General features: G+C 45.9%; 1 protein-coding gene across 2 annotated transcripts in view; it reads left to right on the forward strand.

Moving 5' to 3' along the window:
* The first annotated feature begins 6,930 nt into the window (after nt 1-6,930).
* LOC136629094 (zinc finger protein 84-like) overlaps nt 6,931-27,399 on the forward strand; it is a 341,525-nt gene continuing 321,056 nt past the window's right edge. The window contains exons 1-7 of one of the 2 annotated variants that reach the window (XM_066605216.1): nt 6,931-7,306; nt 14,795-14,897; nt 15,026-15,205; nt 15,288-15,411; nt 18,474-18,577; nt 18,705-18,884; nt 23,045-23,147. In XM_066605216.1, coding sequence (XP_066461313.1) covers nt 14,802-14,897; nt 15,026-15,205; nt 15,288-15,411; nt 18,474-18,577; nt 18,705-18,884; nt 23,045-23,147 — 787 coding nt within the window. In that variant the 5' untranslated portion in view covers nt 6,931-7,306; nt 14,795-14,801. Of the gene's footprint in view, nt 7,307-10,093; nt 10,992-14,794; nt 14,898-15,025; nt 15,206-15,287; nt 15,412-18,473; nt 18,578-18,704; nt 18,885-23,044; nt 23,148-27,399 lie in introns of those variants that run through there. The other variant, XM_066605215.1, reaches the window with a different exon arrangement.

The raw sequence follows: 27,399 nt of genomic DNA on the forward strand, positions 1-27,399 counted from the left end.
CTCCATCACCAGAAAAGAACACACCTCAGAAGCGCCCCAACAGAAAAATTTAGTTCAAGAGTCCTCTTACAGATTAACCCCACTGACAACGGAGTGGAATCAATACTCGAGTCCCGGATTGGAGGATTCAACGGTAAAAGACATGCAGACATAGACTTGACAAATTCAAAATTAATGAAGTTCACAGCAGGCCCCGAATCAATGAAGGCTTGTCCGTTAAGGTGGCGAGCATTATAAGAAATAGCCAATGGCACAAACAATTTGGAACATTCCAGAATTACCTGGGCTCCTAGGCGATCCTTCGGGACATCGCCTAGGAGCGGACGTTTTCCGACGGCTGTTTCTTGAGGCAGTTGGCGACTTGATGAACTGGACCTCCACAATAAAGGCATTATCGTTTCCTGAGCCGGAATTCCTTGCGTTCCTTTGGGGACATAGAGCCCACCTCCATTCCATAGACTTGACTACATTGGTAGCTGAGGTCGTGGGCAAAATCTCGGACCCGGTCACGGGTAGCTTAGTCCGAGTCTTGCGTTGGGCCCTAAGACTACGATCAGCCTTTACTGCGATAGTCATAGCATGCTCTAACGTCTCGGGTTCCGGGTGCGACACCAACAAATCTTTAATGGACTCTGACAACCCAGTTAGAAATAAATCTTTCAGAACGCGGTCAGTCCATCTTGACTGCACACAAAACTGTCAAAACTGGGAGCAGAATTATTCCGCGGGATGTCTACCCTGCTGAAGACTCAATAACTTACTCACTGCATACCCAGCCCTATCTGGCTCATTATAAATCTACCCAAGGGCTGTAAAAAAGGCATCTACCAATTGGCGGCGCCATGAGTCGGGTGGTAGCAAGAGTGCCCAGTTTTGAGGGTCACCCCTCAAATGGGAAATAACTATGCCCACCCTCTGGTATTCAGAACACGATGAGTGGGGACGCAATTCAAAATATAACCTGCATGCTTTCCGGAAGGAGAAAAACGTCCTACGGTCACCAAAAAACACGTCAAGCAAAGAGACCTTAGGCTCGACCACCGACACCGAAGCTGCAGCAGTTGTGACCAACGCACTGGTGGCAGACTGCTCCTGTAGCTGGAGCCATGTGGACAGGTCTTGCACCAACCCTGTCAAGACTTCTACTTGGTTAGCAAGAGCTGCGACGGCCTCCATATCAGGGGTTAAGCAGGGAGGTCGAAACAGGTACCCAGCAGCAATATTGGCCAGCCCTCTCCCGTGTCCCTACCTACTTGCCCCCCTGGGCTAAGCCCCAGGGCGACAACTGGGCGACACTCCCTGCGCTGCACTAGTGACGGACTCCACGGAAGGAGGGACAGGGAGAACAGGCAGATGGGTACCGAGTAACAGACAGGAGCAATAACTAAGCAACCAAAGGGTAGTCAGAAAACAAGCTGGGACAATCCAGAAAGGCACGTGCGCAGTACAGAGGGACAAACCAAAAACAGAGTCAGAAAATAAGCCAAAGTCAGAACACATGCAGTCAGGTCAAATATGCGGGTGTAGGCAGACGGAGTCAGAAGCAAACACTGGCAATGAGAGACAAGGCAAGCCAGGTTCATAATATGCATAACTCCCCACCCAAAGGGTGGGGGAGAAGTCACATGACCACTGAGGGGGGAATCATAAACCGCCTCCCCCCGGCGGCGCACACTGACCCGAGTGCTGTGCGGCCGACGACCAGAGTGGGGGAACCCCAGACAGAGACGCCAGCCTGGTCCCCCACAACACCCGGACGAGCAGCTTGCAGCAACTGGGCCCTGGTGCCCCCAGTGGTAACCCCATCCCTAAAAGGAAGGCAGGTAGGTTTAGTATTGTTAACTCTGCCATTCTGATAACCCACAGATGGGTCCTATACTTGGAACTCAAATTCTATCCTTTGCTGCCATACCGACAGAAATGTATCGGCTTCCGTTGCATTTTCCGCACACAATTCCTCCATATGACACAGGTGTGACATCTCGTTGCCATTCAGACATGGAAGGAACATGAGTGGCCCACCAATGGTGCGGTATGACCGCCATAGCAGCTGCTAGGCAAAGTTATAGCAAACCCCTTTGCTATGATTTAATTGAGCCTGAGAAAGGAGGACAACTTGTGGGATGTTATCTGTTCTCATACATTGTATTAAATTGTCTGTGGGAAATAATTCCCCCAAAAAGGTTTATCATGTTACAACTCCACCAAGCATAGACCATAGTACCTCCATCAGTTCCACAGCACCAACAACGCTCCGAGACTGAAGGGAATATAGTGTGGAGACGAGCAACATATCTGTAACACCTTGATCGTATCTTTACTCCTGGACAGCACATTCTATAGACAGTTTGTCTATAAATATAAGCGCCTTCTGCCAGTTGCTTTGGGGGATTGTGACTCCCATATCCTGCTCCCATGCCTGTTTGAAGCTAGCGCCCATGTAAGTCTCCTGGGTCAGCAAGCCACAGATCAGAGACAGCGTAAGCGCAGAGGAGACTGTAGTGAAAGCAATTTCTCAAAGGGTGTTAGTGCCTTACCAAAGAGCAGCCATCTCCGCGGGTAGAGGAAACGATCTCTGGTATTACCTGGCAGGAACACTGGGTTACTAAAAAGCGGTGTTAGGGGACTATCCTCTCTAAATAGGGTTTTTCAATGTAATTCAGAGTCCCAAAGTCTGATAGTCCCTTTCAGAAGATATCTTGAGGAGACGGCAGTAGCTCCATCGCTGGGTCTTATCCATGGGAGGAGTCTTATGGGAATTGGGCAGTCTACTTATTCCAGCACTACCCATTGTTTATTAGTAGCATGGTAGTGCCAATCTATGAGGTGCGTTAAGATTGCAGCTGTATGATGGAGTCTGAAAGTCGGCCTACCTAGGGGTCTGGGGGCCATCTCAGATGATAGTTGGTTACCCCTGGTAGTAATACAAGGAACAATGGCAGCTCAGGATAGGTTCAGGGCATCCTGCAGACACATGTCTTCCTCTCATGGCGGCCTCAAGAGACATTTTCAAGCAGGGTAATGCTCGGCCGCACACAAAAGGTGGTCGCAGGAGCCCCTACAACATTGTCACACATCCGTGGCTGCCCGGCTGCCAGATTTATCACCGCAAAGGAAATAGGAACATAAAAGATGTGCATATAAATCAATGGGTTCTATTCACTGCATATGGCACACGCAAATTGTGTGAGATATATGCTGTGCGACTGCGTGTGTGTTTGTGAGTAGGCCCTAAAAATCCTGCAGTGAGGACAGCGCCCATGGGACCCCTTTCAGTGGTGTGAGACCCCCAGGGATCAGCAGGTTATCTCCTACCCTGTGGATAACCTGCAGAAGAACTACACTTCATTGAATATTAGCCACAATGCACAAACACAGGGCAGTCAGACCAGGAGAGTCATGGGACCCCCACACCGGATATGTCAGCCGTGACCCCGGAACCAGACCGCTGCTCTGTACTTCTCCAGCAGACAGCCGCGGTGTGAGGGGAGCTGGGAGCGCAGATGGCAGGCACTTATCTCCAAGAGCAGCAGGATGATGACATCATCACCCTGCTCCGCTGCATGCCCTGCACCTACCTCCCCTCCCACACACTGCCGGACGACCAATCAAATAGCCAGCAGTGCAACCGATCGGTAATGCCCTCAGTGTGCATTATGTATATGGCGACCCCTAGTGGTACATCTATGGTGGGGACTTTTCTCCATGCTTTGTACATTTTATGGGATCAAAACCGCTCATGTGAAACGATAATCCTTCACAAAATCGTTCAGACAAGTGAAAGTGCGCGATACTTGTTCAGTCTGAGTGCGAGACAATGGAAGGAAAAACAAGAATAGTTTGCTTTTCGCTAATTTCCTGCAGGTATAAAGGGTTAATCAGCGCTCGGTCGCTCCGTCTCACTTATACGGCGAATGTGAAAGACGGAACGATTCTGAAGGATTTCTGGTTGAACGGCCAGCGATGTATCTGCTGGTATAAAAGGCCCTTAGATAAGAGTCCTTTACTGCAGCCGGATCTACACTGAGGACACAGGAGGATACTAAATCCTGGGGGGTGAAGGACTGGGAGCCTCCGACCAGGAGGGGGCAGCATCCTCACAGAGGAAGAGGAATCCTGAGGGGTAAAGGACCAGGACCCTCTGACCAGGAGGGGGCAGCATCCTCACAGAGGAAGAGGAATCCTGGGGGTAGAAGGACCAGGACCCTCCGGCCAGGAGGCGGTGGCATTCTAAGAGGAAGAGAAATCCTGGGGGGGTGAAGGACCGGGACCCTCCGAACAGAAGGGGGCAGTATAGCACCGTTAAAATGAATATTCTTCCTAGATTATTATACACACTCCAAACGGTTCCGATACGCCTACCAGGAGCCTTCCTGAACCAGATCAGGAGGACGATGATGCAGTTCATATGGGGCGGCAGACGACCCAGACATAACTGGAAGGCACTCACTGGCCCACGAGAAAAGGGCGGGATGGGCATACCAAATGTATCCCTGTACTATAAAGCATCCTTGACACGACGCATATTAGACCTCACACACAAATGCCCTCAAAAACGGTGGGTGGAGATGGAGCAGGACGCCGTACCATATAAGGGCCAAGGCCTTCTGTGGCTACCAGGTCTCAAGGGCCACCGAAATCTTGGATTGTCACCTTTCATTGAAAATATCCTAACAGCGTGGGTGGGTCCAGCCACAAAAACGAAATTAATAGCGAGACCTGGCCCCCTGACTCCATTGGTAGGCAACCCGGATATCCCCTTCTCTTTCAATAGTTCACCTTTAACAAACATACTGACGGCCGCACGCACAGATGAGATCCCGAGGGTTAAGGACATGCTGGGGACGACGGGACTTAAGCCTTTGAGCGAGGTGTTGGGAGTCCGGGGACCCCCAGCCGGAGCATGGTATCAATACCTCCAATTAAGCCACTATATAAAGTCCCTGGGAAAAATTGAAGAAATAAACTCCCCCACGACACCGTTTAAAAACCACTTTATATGTAATCAGGGGAACAAGAGTTAAATATCGGACTTATATAGATTCCTGATGAACGAGGAAACTCACAACAAAGGGAGGGGCATGGAGAGAGAGTGGGAGAGAGAGCTAGGGGAGTCATATTCAGAGGAGACATGGAGGAAAGCGTACATCCTGACTAGGGATGAGCGAGCGTACTCGGAAAAGCACTACTCGCTCGAGTAATTGGCTTTATCCGAGTATCGCTGTGCTCGTCCCTGAAGATTCGGGTGCCGCTGCGGCTGACAGGTGAGTCGCAGCGGGGAGCAGGGGAGAGCGGGCGGGAGAGGAGAGAAAGATCTTACCTCCGTTCCTCCCCGCTCTCCCCTGCAGCTCCCCGCTCCGTGCCGGCACCCGAATCTTCAGGGACGAGCACAGCGATACTCGGATAAAGCAAATTACTCGAGCGAGTAGTGCTTTTCCGAGTACGCTCGCTCATCTCTAATCCTGACACATAAAATAAACATATCAAGCAAATTACAAGAACTAAACTATAAAATCATCACGAGGTGGTACAGGACTCCGGAGAGATTGGCCAGATTTTGCCCCCAACACTCGGATGTCTGCTGGAGATACTTATCCGCAAAAGGTACGTTTACCCATATATGGTGGTCTTGCGCTCTGATAGGCCCTCTCTGGCAGGAAGTCGGAGCTCTCTATACTTGGGTTAGCGGGAATCAGATACATTTGACCCCGGAACTCACTCTATCTATGTTTCCAGGATCATTAGCCCAGGCTAAGAGCTCGTTACTGCGTTTTTTCATTCAGGCTATACGGAAGGTGATACCCAGAAAATGGAGATCCACATCCCCACCCTCTCAGATGATGTGGCTAGAAGCGTTAGACAACATAAGGTGCCTGGAGGAACTATACGCTAGAGACGAAATGAGATATAATATGTGGCAATATGGTTTACATGGACTCAGATACGAGATACGAGAGAGTTGTCCACTTGGGTGACGAGTGGTATTACCCCACCACCCCGGCTGAACTCCCACACGCTGGCGGTAGTTCCTCTAGAGCCTAAATCATAATACAGCTATCTGCAGTGGTATAAGTCGCCCCCCCCCCCTCTTCGCCCAGCTCCTCGGCCCACCCATTACCCCCCACCCTTTCTTAATCTTTTTTCCAATCTTTTCTACACTAAATTCTCCTCTATACCCTTATTTCCAGGTCGGAGTGACGCAATTAGGCATCTAGTTACCCAGTTATATTTTATATCTGTTATCTTGTTGATAAGCCTGAATGACCAGAGCATAAATCATTTGTTGATACCGTATATGCCGTTCACAAAGGCGAGGACTGCTGAAGAAATACAGATACCCGAATAAGAATCAAGAACTAGAACTTAAATAGTTTCACAGTATAAACTTTAATAATTGTGTTTTTTTTTTTTTTTATTCTCTGTCTTCTCTTCGGATACAATTTGTTTATTGCTTGCTTATTGTAAATGAGACAAAACAAATAAATACATTTTGAACCAGAAGGGGGCAGTATCCTCACACAGAGAAAGAGGAATCCTGCGGGGTGAAGGACTGGGACCCTCCGACCAGGAGGGGGCAGCATCCTCACACAGAGGAAGAGGAATCCTGGGGGAGTGAAGGACCGGGACCCTCTGACCAGGAGGGGGCAGCACCCTCACACAGAGGAAGAGGAATCCTGGGGGGTGAAGGACCGGGACCCTCTGACCAGGAGGGGGCAGCATCCTCACACAGAGGAAGAGGAATCCTGGGGGAGTGAAGGACCGGGACCCTCCGACCAGGAGGGGGCAGCATCCTCACACAGAGGAAGAGGAATCCTGGGGGGTGAAGGACCGGGACCCTCTGACCAGGAGGGGGCAGCATTCTCACACAGAGGAAGAGGAATCCTGGGGGGTGAAGGACCGGACCCTCCGACCAGGAGGGGGCAGCATCCTCACACAGAGGAAGAGGAATCCTGGGGGGTGAAGGACCGGACCCTCCGACCAGGAGGGGGCAGCATCCTCACACAGAGAAAGAGGAATCCTGAGGGGTGAAGGACCGGGACCCTCCAACCAGGAGGGGGCAGCATCCTCACACAGAGGAAGAGGAATCCTGGGGGACAACAAGACCCATCCCAGTCACAGCACTACCAGCAGCCTCCTCTTCTTCTCTCTCCACAGCACTGCATTATTAGTAAGCTCCTCCCCCCAGTCATGTGACCTCAGACCATGCGGCTTCCTGTCCTCAGACCTCCTAGGAGCCCCTACATTCCAGCATCTGCCCAGGTGGAGATACCGGGAGGGTTGTGAGATCTTCTGACATCAGCAAACGGTATGGTAGACCCTCATGAAGGAGCCGGCGCCCCCTGGTGGATGATGGGAGTCGCTGCTGGAAGTTACCAGCTGTAACCCTTTCACTGCCTGAGAGGTGACATGTCCTCCTCACACAGCAGGGGGGACAATTAGGAGTTTAAGGGTTAATCACTGTAAACCTAAAAAGTTTTGGCCTCCTGTTAGTGGAGCAGAATGTGATTGTTCCCAGCAAGAGAAACCAAGTCATCTTGTAGATCTGATACCTTTTAATGGCGAACAGAAATCCCTGATGCTAATGGGGGCTTCTGAACCTCCAGGATCCTTCTTCAGGCTTAGACCCCTGCGGAGGTTCAGAAGCCCCCATTAACATCAGGGATTTCTGTTCGCCATTAAAAGGTATCAGATCTACAAGATGACTTGGTTTCTCTTACTGGGAACAATCACATTTCACTGTAACCTGCACTGGCCACTGAGTCCTATAGGGGCTGTGAGGAAGGGGCCCACTGAGGGATCTCAGACAGACGGCAGCTCAGGGGCTTTCTGCAGTGACAGGAAGAAGGCGGCATCTGTAGGTCGGTGTGCGCCATTGTTTATTACATTCACTCTGTTGTAGTAATAATAATGTTTCTTAAATCAGCCTAGGCAAACACTAATATATATATACTGTTATATCCACCTTCATAGGAAATAGCTAGCAGTTAAACAGTTAATCGTGTTCGTGTACAACATCAGAATCCTGTATCTGCCTCCCACACATGATTCTCACAGAGCAGTTGTGTATTCTGATTGGATAAGCTGCTCCCCTACAGATAACGTTATGTGCTTCTTGCAAATTCTTTCACTTTTGCTACTTCCTAACGTGAATTACCATATTATTGTATTAACCAATCCTGTGTGAGCACAATAACTCTTCTTGTATACCCCTATTATGTGATGTAACACTTGTCTGTAAAAGCGATTTGTATTCCTTTGACTAAATCAGATGGGTATTAGAGAATGACTGCTACCGTGAGTCAGCTCAAATACATATTCATGCATGAAGCCTCTCATTATAACCAATTTGGAGCAGACCAGTGAAATCTTCTGGAATATGATATTATTCCCATAACTCCAAGTCAGAAGTTGTAGAAAAGGAGAAAAACCTCAGGACTACCCCCCTCCCTTCCCCCCTTCCTCTGCTCACCATTGCTATAGAACCTCTAGCCCTAATGGTAGGCAGCATGTATCTTACAAGGGTGTGGTGATTGGATCTAGAGAGGATAGAATAGGTCTGTATGCAGATGATTTAATATTATTTATATCAGACCTAGAAACACCTTCGCACTGGCCATTTTTCTGATGGACTGTTTTGGGAGGTTCTCCGGCCAGGCGCATTAATTGGCATAAGGCCACATTTATGCCTCTGAAGCTCAAAGGTTGGCGGATGAAGATATATTTTGTAACTCAGAAGTCACACATCCCCCCCCCCCCCCCCCCCCATTCAAATGCCTCGGGATTTATATTTCCGGAGACCGTACCCTGAGCCTTGATCTGAATATACCGCCTTTATTAACGTCATTGCAGCACAAACCCAGAATATGGAGTGTTTGCCATTATCTGTAGCCGGTAGAATAAATCTTATTACAATGATTATCCTTCCCAAGTACTTGTACTGTGTGGAGCATGCAGAAGTAATCGGACTGCAGAAGTTCTTTAATAAGACCGACTCCTTGGTAGTGTCCTTTATCTGGGGGAAAGTCTACAGACAAACTTCACATAGGCATCTTACAATGTCCAACGGACATGACAGGGGCGGCATTACCAGATATACTATCTAGCAGGACAAGTTAGACATATTCCCACTGGCTATCGAACTCTCCCCTCCCGAACTCCGAGCACCATCTAATGGTCCTCCTGTCCGAAATCTCTCTGGATCATCCTGGAAATACCAGAGCTACTCGCCAGGCAGATGCTTCCCATTCATGAACTGGTGGTCAAAGTTGGCAGGCATGTAAATCATTGTGCAGATATGAAGGGACCCTCTAGAGACCCCTTTGTGGGATAATAGAATGCTTCCACATGTTGTGGACCTGCCAGAGATGCAGTTCTGGGTGAACCTGGGAATCTCTGCGCTGGAACATTTATATACTGATGGGGTATTGGCCTCCTTTGAACAGTTACAACAACTTTACCAGGTTCCTAGGGGCAGATTATATAGGTATTTGCAATTCCGGCATGCTCTTATGTGACAATTCCCAGAACCCAGGCAACCTTTCTCTCTATATCCTCTGATAGGTATACTGCTCACACAATTCCCCAGGGGTCTCATATCGCTGTTATATACCCATTTATTGCACTCTAATATTTCCTATACGCCAATGATGGTTATGGATAGATGAAGGAGCTTATCCCCTCCCTCACTAATGAGAACTAGGATACTGCAATGGCGTCATATACAATGGTATCACCAGCTGCGAATAAATTAACTCATAATAATAATCTTTATTTGTATAGCGCCAACTTATTCCGCAGCGCTTTCAGGCATGGATAAATGCAAAACAATACAACAATTTTACAATACAACTCAATTGTATATACTCCATCAGTGCTATCTAACACTGACCCGGCTCTATAAAATGAACAGGGTAGCTACCCCACAATGTCACCGACGCCGGGCACCTGGTGTAAATTTTAATCATAAAGGTTCTGACATATAATATTAAATCATCTATGTACAGACCTATTCTATCCTCTCTAGATCCAATCACCACACCCTTGTAAGATACATGCTGCCTACCATTAGGGCTAGAGGTTCTATAGCAGTGGTAAACGGGGGAGAGAAGAGTGGGTAGCCCCACCGAGTGCCCCTATGTAGTGGAAAGGGTTTAACATGAGCACGGTACTAGCTTCTGACATGGCTGCCGGAAGTCGGCCCTCCTCAAATACAAATCTATATAGAGAAGGTAAGTATGACCCAATTCCTTCTCTATAAACCTCCAACGGCAGTCCTTCTGGGCCCGGGGTCTTACCCCTAGGAATGGCCAACATTGCCTGCTCCCCCTTTTCCATTGTAATGGGAGAGTCTAATGGGAATACTATATCTGCTAAGTAAGTATTAAGGTCTGTAGAGGAATAATCCAACTGGGATTGAGTATTATAGATCTGTGGGAAGCTATCCAGAATATCATTTGGGTCTAATAGTGTGACTCCATCAGTCGACCCAATCCTCAGTACTGGGAGGGGAGCCGTCTCTTGGTGAGCCATAAAGGCCAGCAACTGATTTGATTGATTGCCTAATTCGAAAAAAGCCTGTCTATCAAGAAAGAGATTCCTCTGGGCTTTCTCTCTCAAGTATAGCAAGTAATCCCCCCAATCTGCAGCCATCGATTCCTATTATCATCCGCAGGGTTGGTAATGAATCCTCTCTCCAGTAACTGACATTGTTCTGCCAAGAGTTCTCCCTCTCGTCCCGCAGCTTTTCTAATAAAAGAAATAGAGGCTCTAAGGCATCCTCCGAGGTCGGGCGTGAACGCCTCCCACACCAATACAGACCACAGCGTGTCTCATGATGTATTTGGATCTGGTCTGGGATACGGTCGTTGGGGCCAAATAATCCGAGCCGGAACGGATGTACCTTCCATCTCCTAGGAACCGCTGGGAAAGGATTTTTCTGAACCATTTGAATCAGCGAGTGATCCGATCCTCCCCTGCGGAGACATTCTATGGTACTTGGTTTTGGGAATGAGGAAGGGGGTCCAGATATATAATCATTACGGCTGAGGGTGTGATTGTGGGCAGCATGGCAGGGAAATTCTTGTTGTCAGGGATGAAATACATGCCACAGAACCAGCCATCCTGTCACTAAGATTATCGAGGCCAGCCGTGTCATGCCCGCATCTCCTCCTCTCTGAGCATCCCCCCCAAATCTGTCTAGTATTGGGTCCATTATCATGTTCATATCTCCCATGCAGATAATTGTTGCTTCTTGTGAAAATAAGGCAAATAAGATACAGTAGGGCAGTGGATGCAGGTTAAGGGGCGGGATGGGGGGGGGGTTATAATACCCCGTTTCCCTGAAAATGAAACCTACCCTGATTTTTTTTTTTTAAGGATTTTCAGGGAGGCTTGAAATATAAGCCCTACTCCAAAAATAAGCCCTAGCTGTGTTACAAAAAAAACCAAAATATTACCTAACAGGCTCAGTCAAGGTGCCTGGGACGTATTTTTTGCAGTCCTTGGCCACCCACAGAGGATCATTTCCTGGTTACGGGAATCATAAATCCTACCTCTAGGAAGCAATAACTCTGATTGTCTCAGCTAATCAGTCGCATTGTGGCAGGATTTATGAAGTGGCCAATTAATGCCACGGCTCACCAATTTGTAAATCCCACCTCCACAACGTGATGGCTGTGATTGGTTCTTTGATGATGAACCAATCTTCTGTGGGCAGCCAAGGAGCGGGAGGGACCTGGACTGAGCCTGCTAGGTAAGTATAATTAGACATTCCTTGAAAATAAGACCTAGCACCTCTTTTGGGGCAAAAATTAATATAATACATTGTCTTATTTTCAGGGAAACACAGTAGCACAGGACGACATAGGGGTCATTATTAATTTTAGCTCACACGGAAATAAGTCTGCCTTCCTGGTCTGTTTTCAACTCTTCTACCTTCCACCTAAGAGACCTTACTGTTAACAAGGACACAAAAGCTACCTCAGCCATAAGTGGGCATGGAATATGGTCCTTTTCACGGGACGAATGTTGAGCAAACCATGCTCGACACTCATCCCTGTGTCTGTGTGCTCCTTCATGGGAGCTGTCAGAGCTGTCTCGCTCATGGAGCAGCCAGCAGGGGGCGGAGCAGTGCAGGAAATTTGTCTCTTCTCACTCCCCCGCTCTTCTTCATTGAGATAACACAGTGGCTGTTCACTACTGAACGGCCGCTATTTAAACTGAACGATGAGCGATGAGCTCATCTCATCACTCATCGCTGATCTTTATTGCAACATAAACGATGAGTTCATCGCTCATCATTCAGTTTAAACAGCAGCCATTCAGTAGTGAACAACCACTGTGTTATCTCAATGGAGGGGGAGGGGCGAGAGGAGATAAATCTCCTGCACTACCCCGCTCCCCTGCTGGCTGCTCTGTGAAACAGCCAGCTCTGCTAGCTCCCGTGCAGGAGCACATGAGCGAGGAAACACTGGGATGAGTGTTGGGCATCGTTTGCCCGACATTCGTCCCGTGTAAATGGACCCTAAGGAGAGTCAGGAGAAATTAACCTGCAGCAAACTGACGATCATGTACCTCGCTACCATTTCCAATGACATAGCTATAATAGACTTACAGTAATATCCCTGCATTTCCTTAAAAACATATGGAACGTTTGATGTATACAATTTGGTATCATTAAACTAATAAAGTACGAACTGAGAACAAATGAAGTGTTCTAGAACGAACAGTAAATATTACACTTATCAAGCTGTTATACGGGGGAAACCAATCTTAGGGGAAACCTACATTGTACAGTCAAACCCCTAGTTTTCTGGTAATCCATCCGAAAGCCATGGGCCTATTTATGGTGTTAAATAGGACTGCAGGTCACATCTTCTACATCATATGTCCTTAGTGTTATCACAGTTCTCTGTATTGTTACGTAGGACTGCAGGTGACATCACTATCTGTCCTCAGCCGTATCACTGTGTGTTATCTGTGATAGGACTGCAGGTGACATCACTGTGTTATTTGGGTAAATGTGGCCACTTACATTAAGGCCCATTTACACGGAGCAATGATCGCTTAAAGATTGCTCAAACAACAGTTTAAGTGACAGCTTTGAGCGATCATTTTGCATAAACTATTAAGTAGCTACTTAATCTCTTATTAGCGTGCACATGAATCCTTTAGCTGAAAGCAGTTAATAGCTTGGGGGTCTTATCTGCTTTCTGTTCCTTTGTTCTCCAATGGGAAACTATGCTATCAGCACTACCTGCGGAGAACTCCTGATAAAACCACAGGATGATTTTTAGGTTGGTCTGAATTTAACGATCAGCTAGCAATGCACAAAAAGTTTAGACGCAACGATGATTGCTCAAACGATCGCTTTTTAGCGTTTTTTTTTTTTGTTTTTTTAAAGCGATCATCACTCCGTGTAAATGGGCCATTATACTAAAGTACTGTGTTACTAGCACACAAAGCGATGCTTGAGAAGGGTGGGTAGCGTTTCAGCATCAGGAGGAGGAAGCGCTGAGCAGTAGATCACGTGGGCCATGTCAGCAGCGAGGCCACGTGGGCCGGCGGCCGTCAATGAAACTAGAAGCAGCCAGTAAAACTAGAGGCAAAATTCTGGCTTGAGAAATCAGTGAAACTGGAAACCGGCTGAACTAGAAGACAATGAAATTTAACTGTACCTGAGGTAATATATAAAATTAGTGTTGTGAAATATAGACTAAAAGAAAGGGAACCGACGTTAACCTATAAAGAATTTACTAGGGGGCCCTGATAGGTTTGTGAATAACAGATTTCAGTGCCAGCAGAGCAGGAAAAGAGGGAGGGAGAGGAGGGAGCGAGGACGAGGGTGGGGTGGGGGGGTGGGGAGAGCAGGAAAAGAGGGAGGGAGAGGAGGGAGCGAGGACTGGGGAGAGCAGGAAAAGGAGGGAGAGGAGGTAGCGAGGACGGGGGAGAGCAGCACCTACAGACGATTCCAGAGGAGCAAAGTATAGGAACCTGTAAACAATAGTGAAAATCTGGGGCATGCTGCCATAGACTTCAATGTAAAGCAAGCATTCCTAAAATCTCTGAGATACATCAGGAGTGATGCGATCCCCATCTACCACTCGCAGGGGTGCTGGGTATGCCACAGAGAATGGCAGCTGGAGATCACTAAATTGCCTCCTAATCCTGAAGAAGGATTGCAGCGAGCCGAGGATTGCAGGTAGCTCGAGGGGGTGCTGTCAGTTTACACTTTGTCACAGGGGCAGCTACTCTGACAGATATGGCGTCTCGCGTAGCAAGCAGTTGGTAAGTCTCTGCGTAGTTTAGGTACTGACTGCTGATATCTGTATGTGACGCCAGTGCCTTTATATGAGAATAGCCTTACTTATGGTAATGAAATAATGAGACCAGTCCAATTGGATGGCAGTAAACTGAAGGCATGCAGTTTACTATGTAATGTCCGGTCATGGAGACAGTTCACACTTGTGGATTTGGGACCAATGATGAACAGTTACATTTGTATCCACATTGACAGCGTCAGATTTCTTACTTCTATCAGGATGAAGGTTATTTGGATACAATATTTTCCCTTTACTTTGTCTGCGGCGGTCAGCGACAGGCTGAGGGGGGGCTGCTGCAGGGAGGATCTAATCTAAGCAATCTAACTAACACTCCCTATTATGATCTCTCTTTCTAACTGGCTCCCATTTCCGTACTCAGGCTGGAGGATAAACTCCACTACTCTCCATTCTTCCTCTCAAGAAAAATTAGTTTTATGTTGGTTTTTTCATTGGTTCATATTCTTTCTATTCAGGTCCTACATGACTGATTCGTCAAAGATGGAAAAGGACAGAAACAACATGGTGGAGCGTGTATTCAATCTCACCCTAGAGATACTCCTCCAGCTTACTGGAGAGGTAAGAGATTCTGATGATGTCACATAACATTATTCTTATCTATGGTAATAACAGATGATGTCACTGAAGAGGTGATGGACTCTGGCAATGTCTGTAGTGATATTTATTAATGTTTAACCCATATACAGGATTACACAGTAGTGAAGAAGACCTCTAGTGTTGGCAGTCGAGCCCCTGTGTCTGAAGGATGGGGAAGACCCCTCAGCCCAATCATGGGGCCCCCACCTCACCCCCTGATACATGAGGACATCAATGTACAGAAGATTCTAGAACTCACCAACAAGATGGTTGAGCTGCTGACTGGAGAGGTGACGCTGCAGGGAATGTTGGGGCATTATACAGTAACAGCACTGGAGGCTTCTGGGTGATGACTGTATATTGTGTTGTCAGGTTCCTATAAGGTGTCAGGATGTCGCTGTCTATTTCTCCATGGAGAAGGGGGAGTATTTGGAAAGACGCAAGGATCTGTACAAGGACGCCATGATGGAGACCCACCAGCCGCTCCCATCACCAGGTAATGGATGTATTTAGCAGGATTGTAGCTGGAGGAGTGGGGCATGTGCCCCTGGTGCATATATCGGAAGGAAATTGAGTGCCATCCAGGCAAAAAACTGCTACTTGGATTAGTGGAGTCACTCACTACACAATTGTTGATTAATGTCAGTGTATAATCAGAAGGCCTACAGATCAGCAATACACATTTACTAATTGCTGATATGTAAGCATCCCGGTCATACAGTGACTCTAGTCAGTGACCGCGCAGCAGACGGCTGCTGTATCAAGCAGTAGCAGGAGAATGTGGCTACAGAAGATCTTTGCTTCACCAGCCCTACTGCTACAGTAGCTGGCAGCGGTGCGGGGCTGGAGAGGTGCCTTGGTCCATGCTGCCCCCGGCCCCCAAACTATCACCACCAGCCCCTCCTCCACTTTGCATTTAGCGCTTGCAGGACCGGAGAAGGGATCTGGTGTCACCAGTAAGAGCTGCTAGGTTGTATCTACAGAGTGGGAATCCTGCTTGGTGGGACTTGTGAGCGATGGTGGCCAGTAATATATTGTCTGCCTTTATTGTTCTCTTAGTTTCATAGTCTTAATTTGTAGACCCCTCTGAAGGAAGGTGGCTGCATTTCCGCTTTTTGGGGCAGGTGCTCCAATTATCCTGGGTTGTAATCTATTATATAGTTTTTGGTATTATTACCCTCATTTAGTGATTGTATTTTACTCTATAGAACATATTAATAAAGTTATGTTTTACTGCTAGGTTTTACTTACAAATCAATTACTTACTGTTATGAAAATTTTTATAAATTTTTTTTTGCGCAATCTAAAAGGGCCCTTAAACTGAAAGCTGGCCAAAGGGGGCAGCACTATTTCCACTTTCTCTACCTCAGGCCGTGTAGCAGATGGATTTAAAAGACTGTAAAGCCTGTTTTTTGAAGCGTTTTGGATGAAAAACAAGGCCAAGATGGATGCTCTATGTGCAACACAGCCTGAGATAAAGCCTATAGTAACCCAGGAATGACCAGAGTGAGATCTGCAGGTCTGCGCAGCTGTCACTTCATCCCCCACTACACCCTCCTGTATCTCAGGCTGTATTGTGGCCAGGACCAACATTCCACATTATTGGCTTTAACACCAGCATTAAATCGGTCCTCCAGCCACAATACAGCCTGAGATACAGCTATTAGTAGCAAGGATGTTCCACCTACGTTATTAGCTACTGGAGCGCCTCCCTGAGAGATTCATGGTCAGCAAGAAAATGGTTAAAGTAGCATGGTATTTATGCCACATAGTGAATGTTATGCAAGAGAGAAAATGTAATGCTAAAGAGCACTAATACAAACTGCAGCTCAGCCGGCAATAAACAACATCTCACACAGATCCAGCAAAGGGGAATGTGAGAAGTTCTGGGGTTCAGAATTTGGAGTGTTAGATATAATGCGGGTGACTAATTGGGTGAGGTTGGTCGGAGCTCGGAGAATCCGCACACGTAACACATGAGACGCGTTCACAGAATGATTCTGCTTTATTTGTACTAGTTAGGTTTTATAGCAGAATACAAATGGCTGTATGTGGCGGGTGTAACAGCCGTGTATTACAGGGGCCACATCATCCTGACATCACTGGGTACTCCTGTTATCACTAGATAAGCACTAGAGGGGCCGCACCCTCCGGGGGAGGGGGGGGGGGGGGCTGTAGAACATCCTGCTTGCTTCTCCGTATGTCTTAGACCCCCTGCACACGGGTGGAAATTCCGCGGTGGGATTTCCCGCAGAATTTCCACCAGTTAAAGCTGCCATAGGATTCCATTAGAAAACACCATCCTATGCAGACGGACGCGATTTGTCCAGATGAAATTATATGCGGAAAAGAAATCGCAGCATGTTATATTTCTGTGCGGGTCTCGCAGAGGCCCGCACAGAAATGTCACTCCCGGGCCGCCGGCTGGACGGCAGCCGGCACATCAGAGAGCCGGAGCCGCGGGAGTAGGTGAGAGCCGCACTGGTCCCTGCAGGGGCGTGGGTCGGGTCGCAGCGGGATACGACCCGGCCGTCTGCAGGCGGCCTTACAGAAGCGCTGCTCTACTAAAACACAGAAAGCAGATTTAAAGAAAAAAGGGGTAATTTTCTAAGACTAGTAAACTATAACAGCAACTATAGAAATCTGGCATCGGCATATTCATACCGGCACACTGAATAAGGAGAACATGTTCATTTACTGCACAGTGATGGCATAAATACTAAACGAAAAAAGAAAATGTCGAAATTACATTTTTTTTTTAAATTTCAGCAAAAAATGTTTTGAATTTCTTAAATTAATGTTTAATGAAATATTTTAGAAAGTTCTCCGTACAGTAAATGATGCTTGTGCCTTCAAAAAACAAGCGTCATACAGCTTGTTAGCAAAAAAATAAGGTTTTGCCCTTGGGCATTGGACATGTAAATAGTGGCAGGAAGGGGGTAAAAGGGAACCTGTCAGGAGGATTCTGCTGCCCGATGTCACACATACATCCCAACACGCATGTACATTGCAGACATGTATATTGTCACACATACATCCCAACACGCATGTACATTGCAGACATCTATATTCTGCTCTAAAACACTGCAGCGCTTCAGAGAAAACCCTGGAAAAAGCAACTCTGAACTTGGAGAAGAGTCAGTGGGGCGGTCGCTGCCGACTTCTCCCTGCCTCACGGCTATCAGTCCAACTGATCCGGGTGAGGAGAACATGTCAGGAATTTGTGTTGTCTGTAGTTCAGGCATCATAAAACTCACAAAATAGGTTCCCTTTAATATCTCCTTGAAGGGGTTTTCCCATGACATGCTGTCACTCTGTCCTTCCTGGTTGCTGCTGACCAGGACATGTGACTGCTGTAGCCAATCATTGGCCACAGCAGTGACCTTTTGTAGCAAGTGATTGGCTGCAGCAGTCACATGTCCTGGTCTGCAGCAACCAGGAAGGACACAGGGGCTATGAAGCAATTTTAAGTAATGGGAAAACACTTTTAAATGTTTCTCCAGTAAATTTATTATTATTTTTTGTCATATTACATTGGTTCATATTCTTTCCATTCAGGTCCCCACATGACTGATTCATCAAAGATGGAGAAGGACAGAAACAAGATGGCAAAAAGTGTATTAAATCTCACCCTAGAGATACTCTTCCAGCTGATTGGGGAGGTGAGAGATTCTGATGATGTCACATTACATCATTCTTATCATTGGTAATAGCAGATGATGTCACTGGAGAGGTGATGGACTCTGGAAATGTCTGTAGTGATATTTATTAATGTCTCCCCATATACAGGATTACACAATAGTGAAGAAGACCTCTAGTGATGGCTGTCGGGCCCCTGTGTATGATGGATGCGGGAGACCCCTAAGCCCAATCATGGGCCCCCCATCTCACTCCCTGATACATGAGGACATCAATGTACAGAAGATTCTAGAACTCGCCAACAAAATGATTGAGCTGCTGACTGGAGAGGTGATGCTGCATGGAATGCTGGGACATTATACAGTAATAGCACTGGAGGCTTCTGGGTGATGACTGTATATTGTGTTGTCAGGTTCCTATTAGGTGTCAGGATGTCGCTGTCTATTTCTCCATGGAAGATGGGAGTATTTAGAAGGATACAAGGATCCTCTCTCTGCCCCTCACCACTATTTGCAATGGGAGAGGGCGAGATGGGCGCGGGACTTATCTCCACCCCCGTCCCGCACCTCCCATTGCAAATAGTCACTAGGGGTCGAGAGGAGGCAGGATCTCAGTGCACTGCTCCCAGCCCATCCCACTTCCTCCCCCTACAGAGAGGGACACTGTCTATCGGCCGGGCGTGAAAACCCGTCCAATATACGGACGTCGGAATAAGCACTTATTGTGCTTACAAAAAACTAAAAAATGATAAAAACAACAAATTTTATTATTAATGTGATCGTACCAACACCCACAGAAAAATTGACTATGTCTTTTCCTTTGTGTGTCAGAAACGCTATCTTTTCTCCTTAGGGAGAGCAACTATAAACTAAGTGAGGAGACTCAAATGGCCATGCACGCTCCTCTGGGTAATATGCAAATAAGGTAGATGGAATAAATCCTCCACAGTGCAACCTATTGAAAGGCAACATTCCTTCAAGCCAAAGTCAGACTTTTTATACAAGTCTTGTTACAATGACCGGAAATTAAAAGCAAAGCCAGACTCCATGTACAGACAGCTGTTTCAGGGCTTTTTCCCTTCATCAGTGTACAGTAGGAGTCTGGCTTTCCTAGTGAGAGGCCTGGGACGGGGGTCATGGCCATTTGAGTCTCCTCACTTAGTTTATAGTTGCTCTCCCTAAGGAGAAAAGATAGCATTTCTGACCCCCATCCTGGGCCTTTCACTAGCAAAGCCACAGTGATAACCAACTATGGGGATGCAGAATGGTTCAAGATCAAAAAGGGCACAGGACAAGGATGCATCCTCTCTCCTTTTCTTTTCAACTTTTATGCGGAAGTAGTCATAAGGCGGCTGGACGTAAATGATCAGGGTTGTGGGTTGAAAATAGATGGAAAAACCATCAGTAATCTAAGAGAGATGATACGACCATAGTAGCTGAGACAGCGAAGTATCTGAAGACGCTGACCCTGAAGCTAAAAGAGGAAAGTGAGAAGATGGGACTTCACTTAAACATCAGCAAGACAAAGCTCGTGACCACTGCCAACGAGGAAGTCCACATAAAGGTCAACAACAAGGAAATTAAAGTGTTTAATGGTTTCCTATTACTTGAGTCCCTCATTGATCCTAGTGGCAGCTTGGCAGGTGAGATAAAGCGTTGATTAGCACTGGGGCGTACGGCCATAGTGACCATGGACCCAATATGGGAGTGCAAGGATGTCTCAGTCACCATCAAATGAAGGTTAATCACAGCCATCATCTTGCCAATTGCAACATATGGCTGTCAGACGTTGGCATTGAGGATAGCAGAAAGGAAAAAGAATTGCTGCTTTTGAGCTATGCTGTTGGAGAAAGCTTCTATGAGTCCCATGGACAGCAAAGCCTAGACCGTATCAACCTAGAGATTTCCCTGAAAGGCAAGATCACAAGACTGACTGACTTTGGCAATGAGAGCGAATTCGCTGGAAAAAGATGTTATATGGAATGGTCAGTGGTAAAAGGAAGCAGGGAAGAATAAAGACGTTTGCTGGACACCATCAAGAAGGACACAATGGACATCAGGCAACTGAAAAGCAGCCATAGAGAATAGAGAGGCATGGAGAGGATTGGCCTACAGAGTATCCAAGAGTCGGACATGACTGAATGGGTAGAATTGGAATGGGAACTGCTGTTTACCTGTAAAACCACATGGTGATCAGTAATATGTTTGACCAATACAATGTTTAAAGGGAATCTGTCAGCTCCTATGAACTAAAGTTATGGGCTCATAGGAGCAGAAGCCCTGAATCCAGCAATGTAAGTCCTAGGATACCTAAACACAGGTGATCAAGATATCAGGCCTAGAAACTCTGTCTGATATTGTGCTCGCTAGTGTGCGTTTTACCTGCAGATGCAAGGCATTTTCATGGCAAAAGCGCCCCCATTTGCGATCGGCAAATGTTTTGCATTGTTTTCAATGATAAATCTCACATCAGACTCTGTGCGATGTGTCTTCCTGTGCCATTGAAAACAATGGGTGATGCGTTCTGAGGAACGCAATGAGATGGGATATGCAGCAATTTTTTTCCTGCACAACACAAATCTCTCGTGATTTTCTCGGTCATGTAACAGCGGCCTTATGCTTGCTCTCCGTGGCATTCCTCTGCTGCCATCTATCAAGGCTGCCACTGCATGCTGCCCGGGGACTGCTTTGACAGCGGACAGCAGGGGAATACTGAGGGGAGTAAGTGCAGGACTTGCATCGCTGGATTCAGTGCTTCATCGCCTATTAGCTCATAGGAGCGGACAAGTGACAGTAGGGGTCTACAATCCTGTCTGATGCATTCCCAATATAATGCAGATATTTTAGTAGAGACATTGCTACACACAGGCACAGCCAACACCTAACATATGCATTATATCCAGCTGTATTGAGTCCAAACACATACAATCCTGCCTTTACACTCAGGGCAGACCATTTAAATTATACACGCAAAACAAAAATTCTGGGTGAAGGCTCATGTCCTCAGAATGGCGAGCAGAAGACAATCAATGATATTAGAGGCTACCTCAAAGTGATAGTTTAGTCTAACTACGTGCACAATGTATGATCCTGAAGACCCCTCTTGTCCTGGGAGTCAGTGATTAGCAAAGTGCTTAAATATCTCCAATCTCTTCTATATGTGTCCCATTCAATTTGAACACTATTCATATGCAGGAGGCCCTGACCAGACTCATTGGGCAAAACTGTCACTTCTGCATTTCCCAGGGGTGAGAACATAAGACAATTCCCTTGGACCTCTGAATGACCCAGGGTAATAATCCTAGTTCATTCCATAAGGACATATGACTTCACATGGATAGCCTCAGTACCCAATTAAAAATCTTATCACTCGGCCTTCCCTAAGAACCTCAATCATGTATCAGAATTGACCACCAGGGACACCTGTAATACCCTCGTGGTCAAGCCACCAGAAAGGAACGGGTTAGTCTTTGCTCTCATTGACCAGCATCATTGAGTTCAGCTTATCTCAATCAACCAAACACTCATATGTTAAATCAATAAAATAGGAGCACCTAAATAAATAACAGATCTCACTCTCCAGTAGGAGACTCTGCCTCTTTTCTCCAAATTTCCACCCATGTCCAAGTTTCCAAGTCTATTGAAGAAAGGAGAAAAAAAAAACAGACAAGAGTGACCATGGTGCTCACCACCCGTGTTTATTATTTCTTCCGTTCCGGAGGACACGTGGAACATGGCTTTGAGCAGAGGGAGATAAATCTATTGGAACCTCTTGGGAACCTCCAAATAATGTCATTGTAGTTAGAACATAACCCACTGGGACAAGAGGATTCCTACTGGAGCTTCTATAGACAGCTAACTGGAACAAACCAAAGTAGCTTCACAAACATATGGTGGGGATAAGTTAGTTTTGAATTTTATTGTCAGGAAACATGGAATTCCTTATCTTTTCTTCTCCTGACTAAGCACTAACTAGGAAAACATTGGCAGTGAAGGAAATATTTACATCATTGAACAATTTTATAGGGGTTATCCAGTTACAAAACAGCATCCCTTTAGGCCTATAATTCGTAAACTAAGCAGTACTGATCCCTCCATCGCCGCTGGGATCCCCAGCTGCAGCTCCGCTGAGGTCCTGACATTTGTTGTTATAACTGACATCACAGGAAGATGGGTGATCATTGCAGCCAATCCAAGACTGCAGAGTCACCTTCCCGAACTCCTGGCAGCATGGCACTGCGAGTGCGATGCCTGAAGGATGATGCTTGGACCAGTTTTTGAAGTTTGACTTTCAAATGAGCTCCAAGTCAAACTTCATGAAGCTCCTAACAGAATCCCTTTAAGGAGCATCCACTTTGACATGACTCTGATAACTACTGCTGTCAGGTCATTTTTGGTCGTCATGATGATTAATGATCTTTTCTGGTCATGTAAAACCTTCCACACAACTTCTCCAACCGTCTGCTGACTTTTACAATATTTGTCGCACAGCTTTTGTATCAGGATGAAGATCTGACCGATATTAATACTACAGAGACAAATGTGAGGGGCGATCAGCGGTGTAAAGAGGGGATTCCTACAGGTAACCGCCCAGGTGAGTAGTAACCACTAAATACAGCAGAGAAGAGTCACAGATTCTCCTCGGTCAGCGGCTGCTGATAGTTATGTAGATTTATAAGCTCTGGGATCTGTCAGTTTCCGCTGTATATTCCCCCATTCAGACGGAGTACAAACTAAATATGCATGACATGTGATACCATTATAGGTGATAACACATGATGGGCATTTACAGCACGGACGTGAAACACACCTATGTGAGCAGGAACTACTATTCATTATATGAGATCTATACTGATGAGGGAAAAATGGTCTTCCAGTTCAGGGACTAAGGGTCCTTTTACACTGACCAACTCTAGATCTGATGTAACCAGCGCTGATCACAATAACGAAAATGGAGACGAAGATCCAGATAACAGAATCCATAATGTGAAGACATAGATTTAGGGCCCTTTTACACACAACGATTATCACACAAAGCCATCTTTTGAGCGATAATTGTTGTATGTGAATGTGTGCCTATTGTGCACTTTTTATCTGTCGCTCACTTTAACTCTGCTAAAAATCACAGCATGCGCTAAGAAGCATGTTGTGATTCTTCATGGGCAGCACTGATAGTATTCTTTCAGCAGCTGTCCCACTGTAGAACAATAGCGATGTAGTTACAGAACAGACCACCAGCTGTTCTTTAACCACATGCTAATGAAATGAGTTAGCTCTTAAAGGGCTGATTAACTCATTAGTAGCTAATTAAAAATGATCGCTCAGAACTGTCCGTTTCTGACAAATGCTTAGCGATCATCTAGCAGTGTAGACCGATCTTAAAGGCCCTTTTACGCGCAAAGATAATTTTTCAAACAACTAAAAGATTCAAAGATTTAGCGATCTTTTTCCAAAAAAGGGTTAATTGCCATTAACACTTTAACATCTACATTTGCATGTAAAAAGGAATGTGTTTGAATACACGCCAAGGTGTGCAAACAGCTGCATTGTTCTACTCACAGGTACCTGGCAGATTTCCTTATTTTCCTGGCTAGTGTAAACATGTTGGGGTGAGAGCAAAGTGCAGTCTATTGAGGGATAAATGTGTTTGCTTTATCTCTCAATGGCTGAATGATTGATTTTAAGTTAACCTTAAAGTCATCGTTCAAATGAAAAGTGCACGTTGCCCGCATATACATGTAACTATTATTGTTCATTTTTGGCCGTTTGAATGAATTTTGAGCGATAATCATTGTATGTAAAAGTGCCTTTAGACAATAGAATACACAACGTGGATACATAGACCTAGATAACAGAATACAGAACGTGGAGACATAGACCCGGATAACAGAATACAGAATGGGGAGACACAGACCCAGATAACAGAATACAGAATGTGGAGACATAGACCCAGATAACAGAATACAGAATGTGGAGACATAGACCCAGCTAACAGAATACAGAATGTGGAGACACAGACCCAGATAACAGAATACAGAATGTGGAGACATAGACCTAAATAACAGAATACAGAATGTGGAGACATAGACCTAGATAACAGAATACAGATCGTGGAGACATAGACCTAGATAACAGAATACAGAATGTGGAGACATAGACCTAGATAACAGAATACAGAATGTGGAGACATAGACCCAGATAACAGAATACAGAATGTGGAGACATAGACCCAGATAACAGAATACAGAATGTGGAGACATAGACCCAGATAACAGAATATAGAACGTGGAGACATAGACCCAGATAACAAAATACAAAATGTGGAGACATAGACCCAGATAACAGAATACAGAATGTGGAGACATAGACCCAGATAACAGAATACGGAATGTGGAGACATAGACCTAGATAACAGAATGCAGAATGTGGAGACATAGACCCAGATAACAGAATACAGAATGTGGAGACATAGACCCAGATAACAGAATACAGAATGTGGAGACATAGAGCAAGATAACACAATACAGAATGTGGAGACATAGAGCAAGATAACACAATACAGAATGTGGAGACATAGACCTAGATAACAGAATACAGAATGTGGAGACATAGACCCAGATAACAGAATACGGAATGTGGGGACATAGACCCAGATAACAGAATACAGAATGGTGGAGACATAGACCCAGATAACAGAATACAGAACGTGGAGACATAGACCCAGATAACAGAATACAGAATGTGGAGACATAGACCCAGATAACAGAATACGGAATGTGGAGACATAGACCCAGATAACAGAATACAGAATGTGGAGACATAGAGCAAGATAACACAATACAGAATGTGGAGACATAGACCTAGATAACAGAATACAGAATGTGGAGACATAGACCCAGATAACAGAATACGGAATGTGGGGACATAGACCCAGATAACAGAATACAGAACGTGGAGACATAGAGCAAGATAACACAATACAGAATGTGGAGACATAGAGCAAGATAACACAATACAGAATGTGGAGACATAGACCTAGATAACAGAATACAGAATGTGGAGACATAGACCCAGATAACAGAATACGGAATGTGGGGACATAGACCCAGATAACAGAATACAGAACGTGGAGACCTAGACCCAGATAACAGAATACGGAATGTGGGGACATAGACCCAGATAACGGAATACAGAATGTGGAGACATAGACCCGGGTAACAGAATGTGGAGACATACACCCAGATAACAGAATACAGAATGTGGAGACATAGACCCAGATAACAGAATACAGAACGTGGAGACATAGACCCAGATAACAGAATACAGAATGTGGAGACATAGACCCAGATAACAGAATACAGAATGTGGAGACATAGACCCAGATACCAGAATACAGAATGGGGAGACATAGACCCAGATAACAGAATACAGAATGTGGAGACATAGACCCAGATAACAGAATACAGAATGTGGAGACATAGACCCAAATAACAGAATACAGAATGTGGAGACATAGACCCAGATAACAGAATACAGAATGTGGAGACATAGACCCAGATAACAGAATACAGAATGTGGAGACATAGACCCAGATAACAGAATACAGAATGTGGAGACATAGACCCAGATAACAGAATACAGAATGTGGAGACATAGACCCAGATACTAGAATACAGAATGGGGAGACATAGACCCAGATAACAGAATACAGAACGTGGAGACATAGACCCAGATAACAGAATACAGAATGTGGAGACATAGACCCAGATAACAGAATACAGAATGTGGAGACATAGACCCAGATAACGGAATACAGAATGTGGAGGCATAGACCCAGATAACGGAATACAGAACGTGGAGGCATAGACCGAGATAACAGAATACAGAATGTGGAGACATAGACCCAGATAACAGAATACAGAATGTGGAGACATAGACTCAAAGAATAGAGCAGCTTTTACCAACTCCAGTCCTCTGGGACCACCAACAGGTCATGTTTTCAGGATATCCTATGGTAAGAAGACCTGTGGCAATGTCTGAGGCACCGACAATAATTACATCACCTGTGCAACACTGAGGAAATCCTGAAAACATGACCTGTTGGCGGTCCCTGAGGACTGGAGTTGGGGAACACTAGAATAGAAGATTTTATAGAGAATGTAAGTCTAGTGCTGGAGTGTCAGGGATGTCGCTCACCAGAGACTTGGCAGGAAGACACCGAGGTGCTGATCATCATGAAGATCCCACTCAGACAGCCACTATTTCCCATCTGACGTCTGTCCATGTATTACATAGATCGCACTTCTACTCTTTATAGCCAATTGGGGTATTGACATTAACATGTTTTCATGTGGTTCACAGCATGTCCTATTCTGGTTTGATTCACGGACCAGAATCGGACATGCAATGTCTACTGCCTGCCAGCATGGGGCAGCACACAGTCCGTATGTGTCCATGTGATGTCCAATGGCAGTTCTCAGACAAAACTTACACTCAGCCATCTGAATATGGCCGACCAGATAAATCCTATTTCCGGTGTCACATCTTATCTCTCAGCTGTGAGTGAATGCAGTTTCTTAGAATCCCACTCCCTTACATTGTACTGTAGATTATACAATTCCGCAGTGTGTGATCTCACCGTAATACTCTTCCAGTTGCCATAAATGGGCACAATTGGGAAACAGATTCCGAGTAGTTTCATCCTAATATAGTGTCTGAGCCGATTATAAGGGGGTTGGAGATAAAGTAACGGCTTACAGATGTGTTCTCTAATGGCTCCAAAGGGTTAGTTCAGAATCAGGAAGAGTCTAATGGCCGGACCGCATCCTCCACCCGTCCCCTGGGGC

Source organism: Eleutherodactylus coqui, chromosome 5 (assembly GCF_035609145.1).
Source record: "Eleutherodactylus coqui strain aEleCoq1 chromosome 5, aEleCoq1.hap1, whole genome shotgun sequence".
Classification (NCBI taxonomy): Eukaryota; Metazoa; Chordata; class Amphibia; order Anura; family Eleutherodactylidae; genus Eleutherodactylus; species Eleutherodactylus coqui.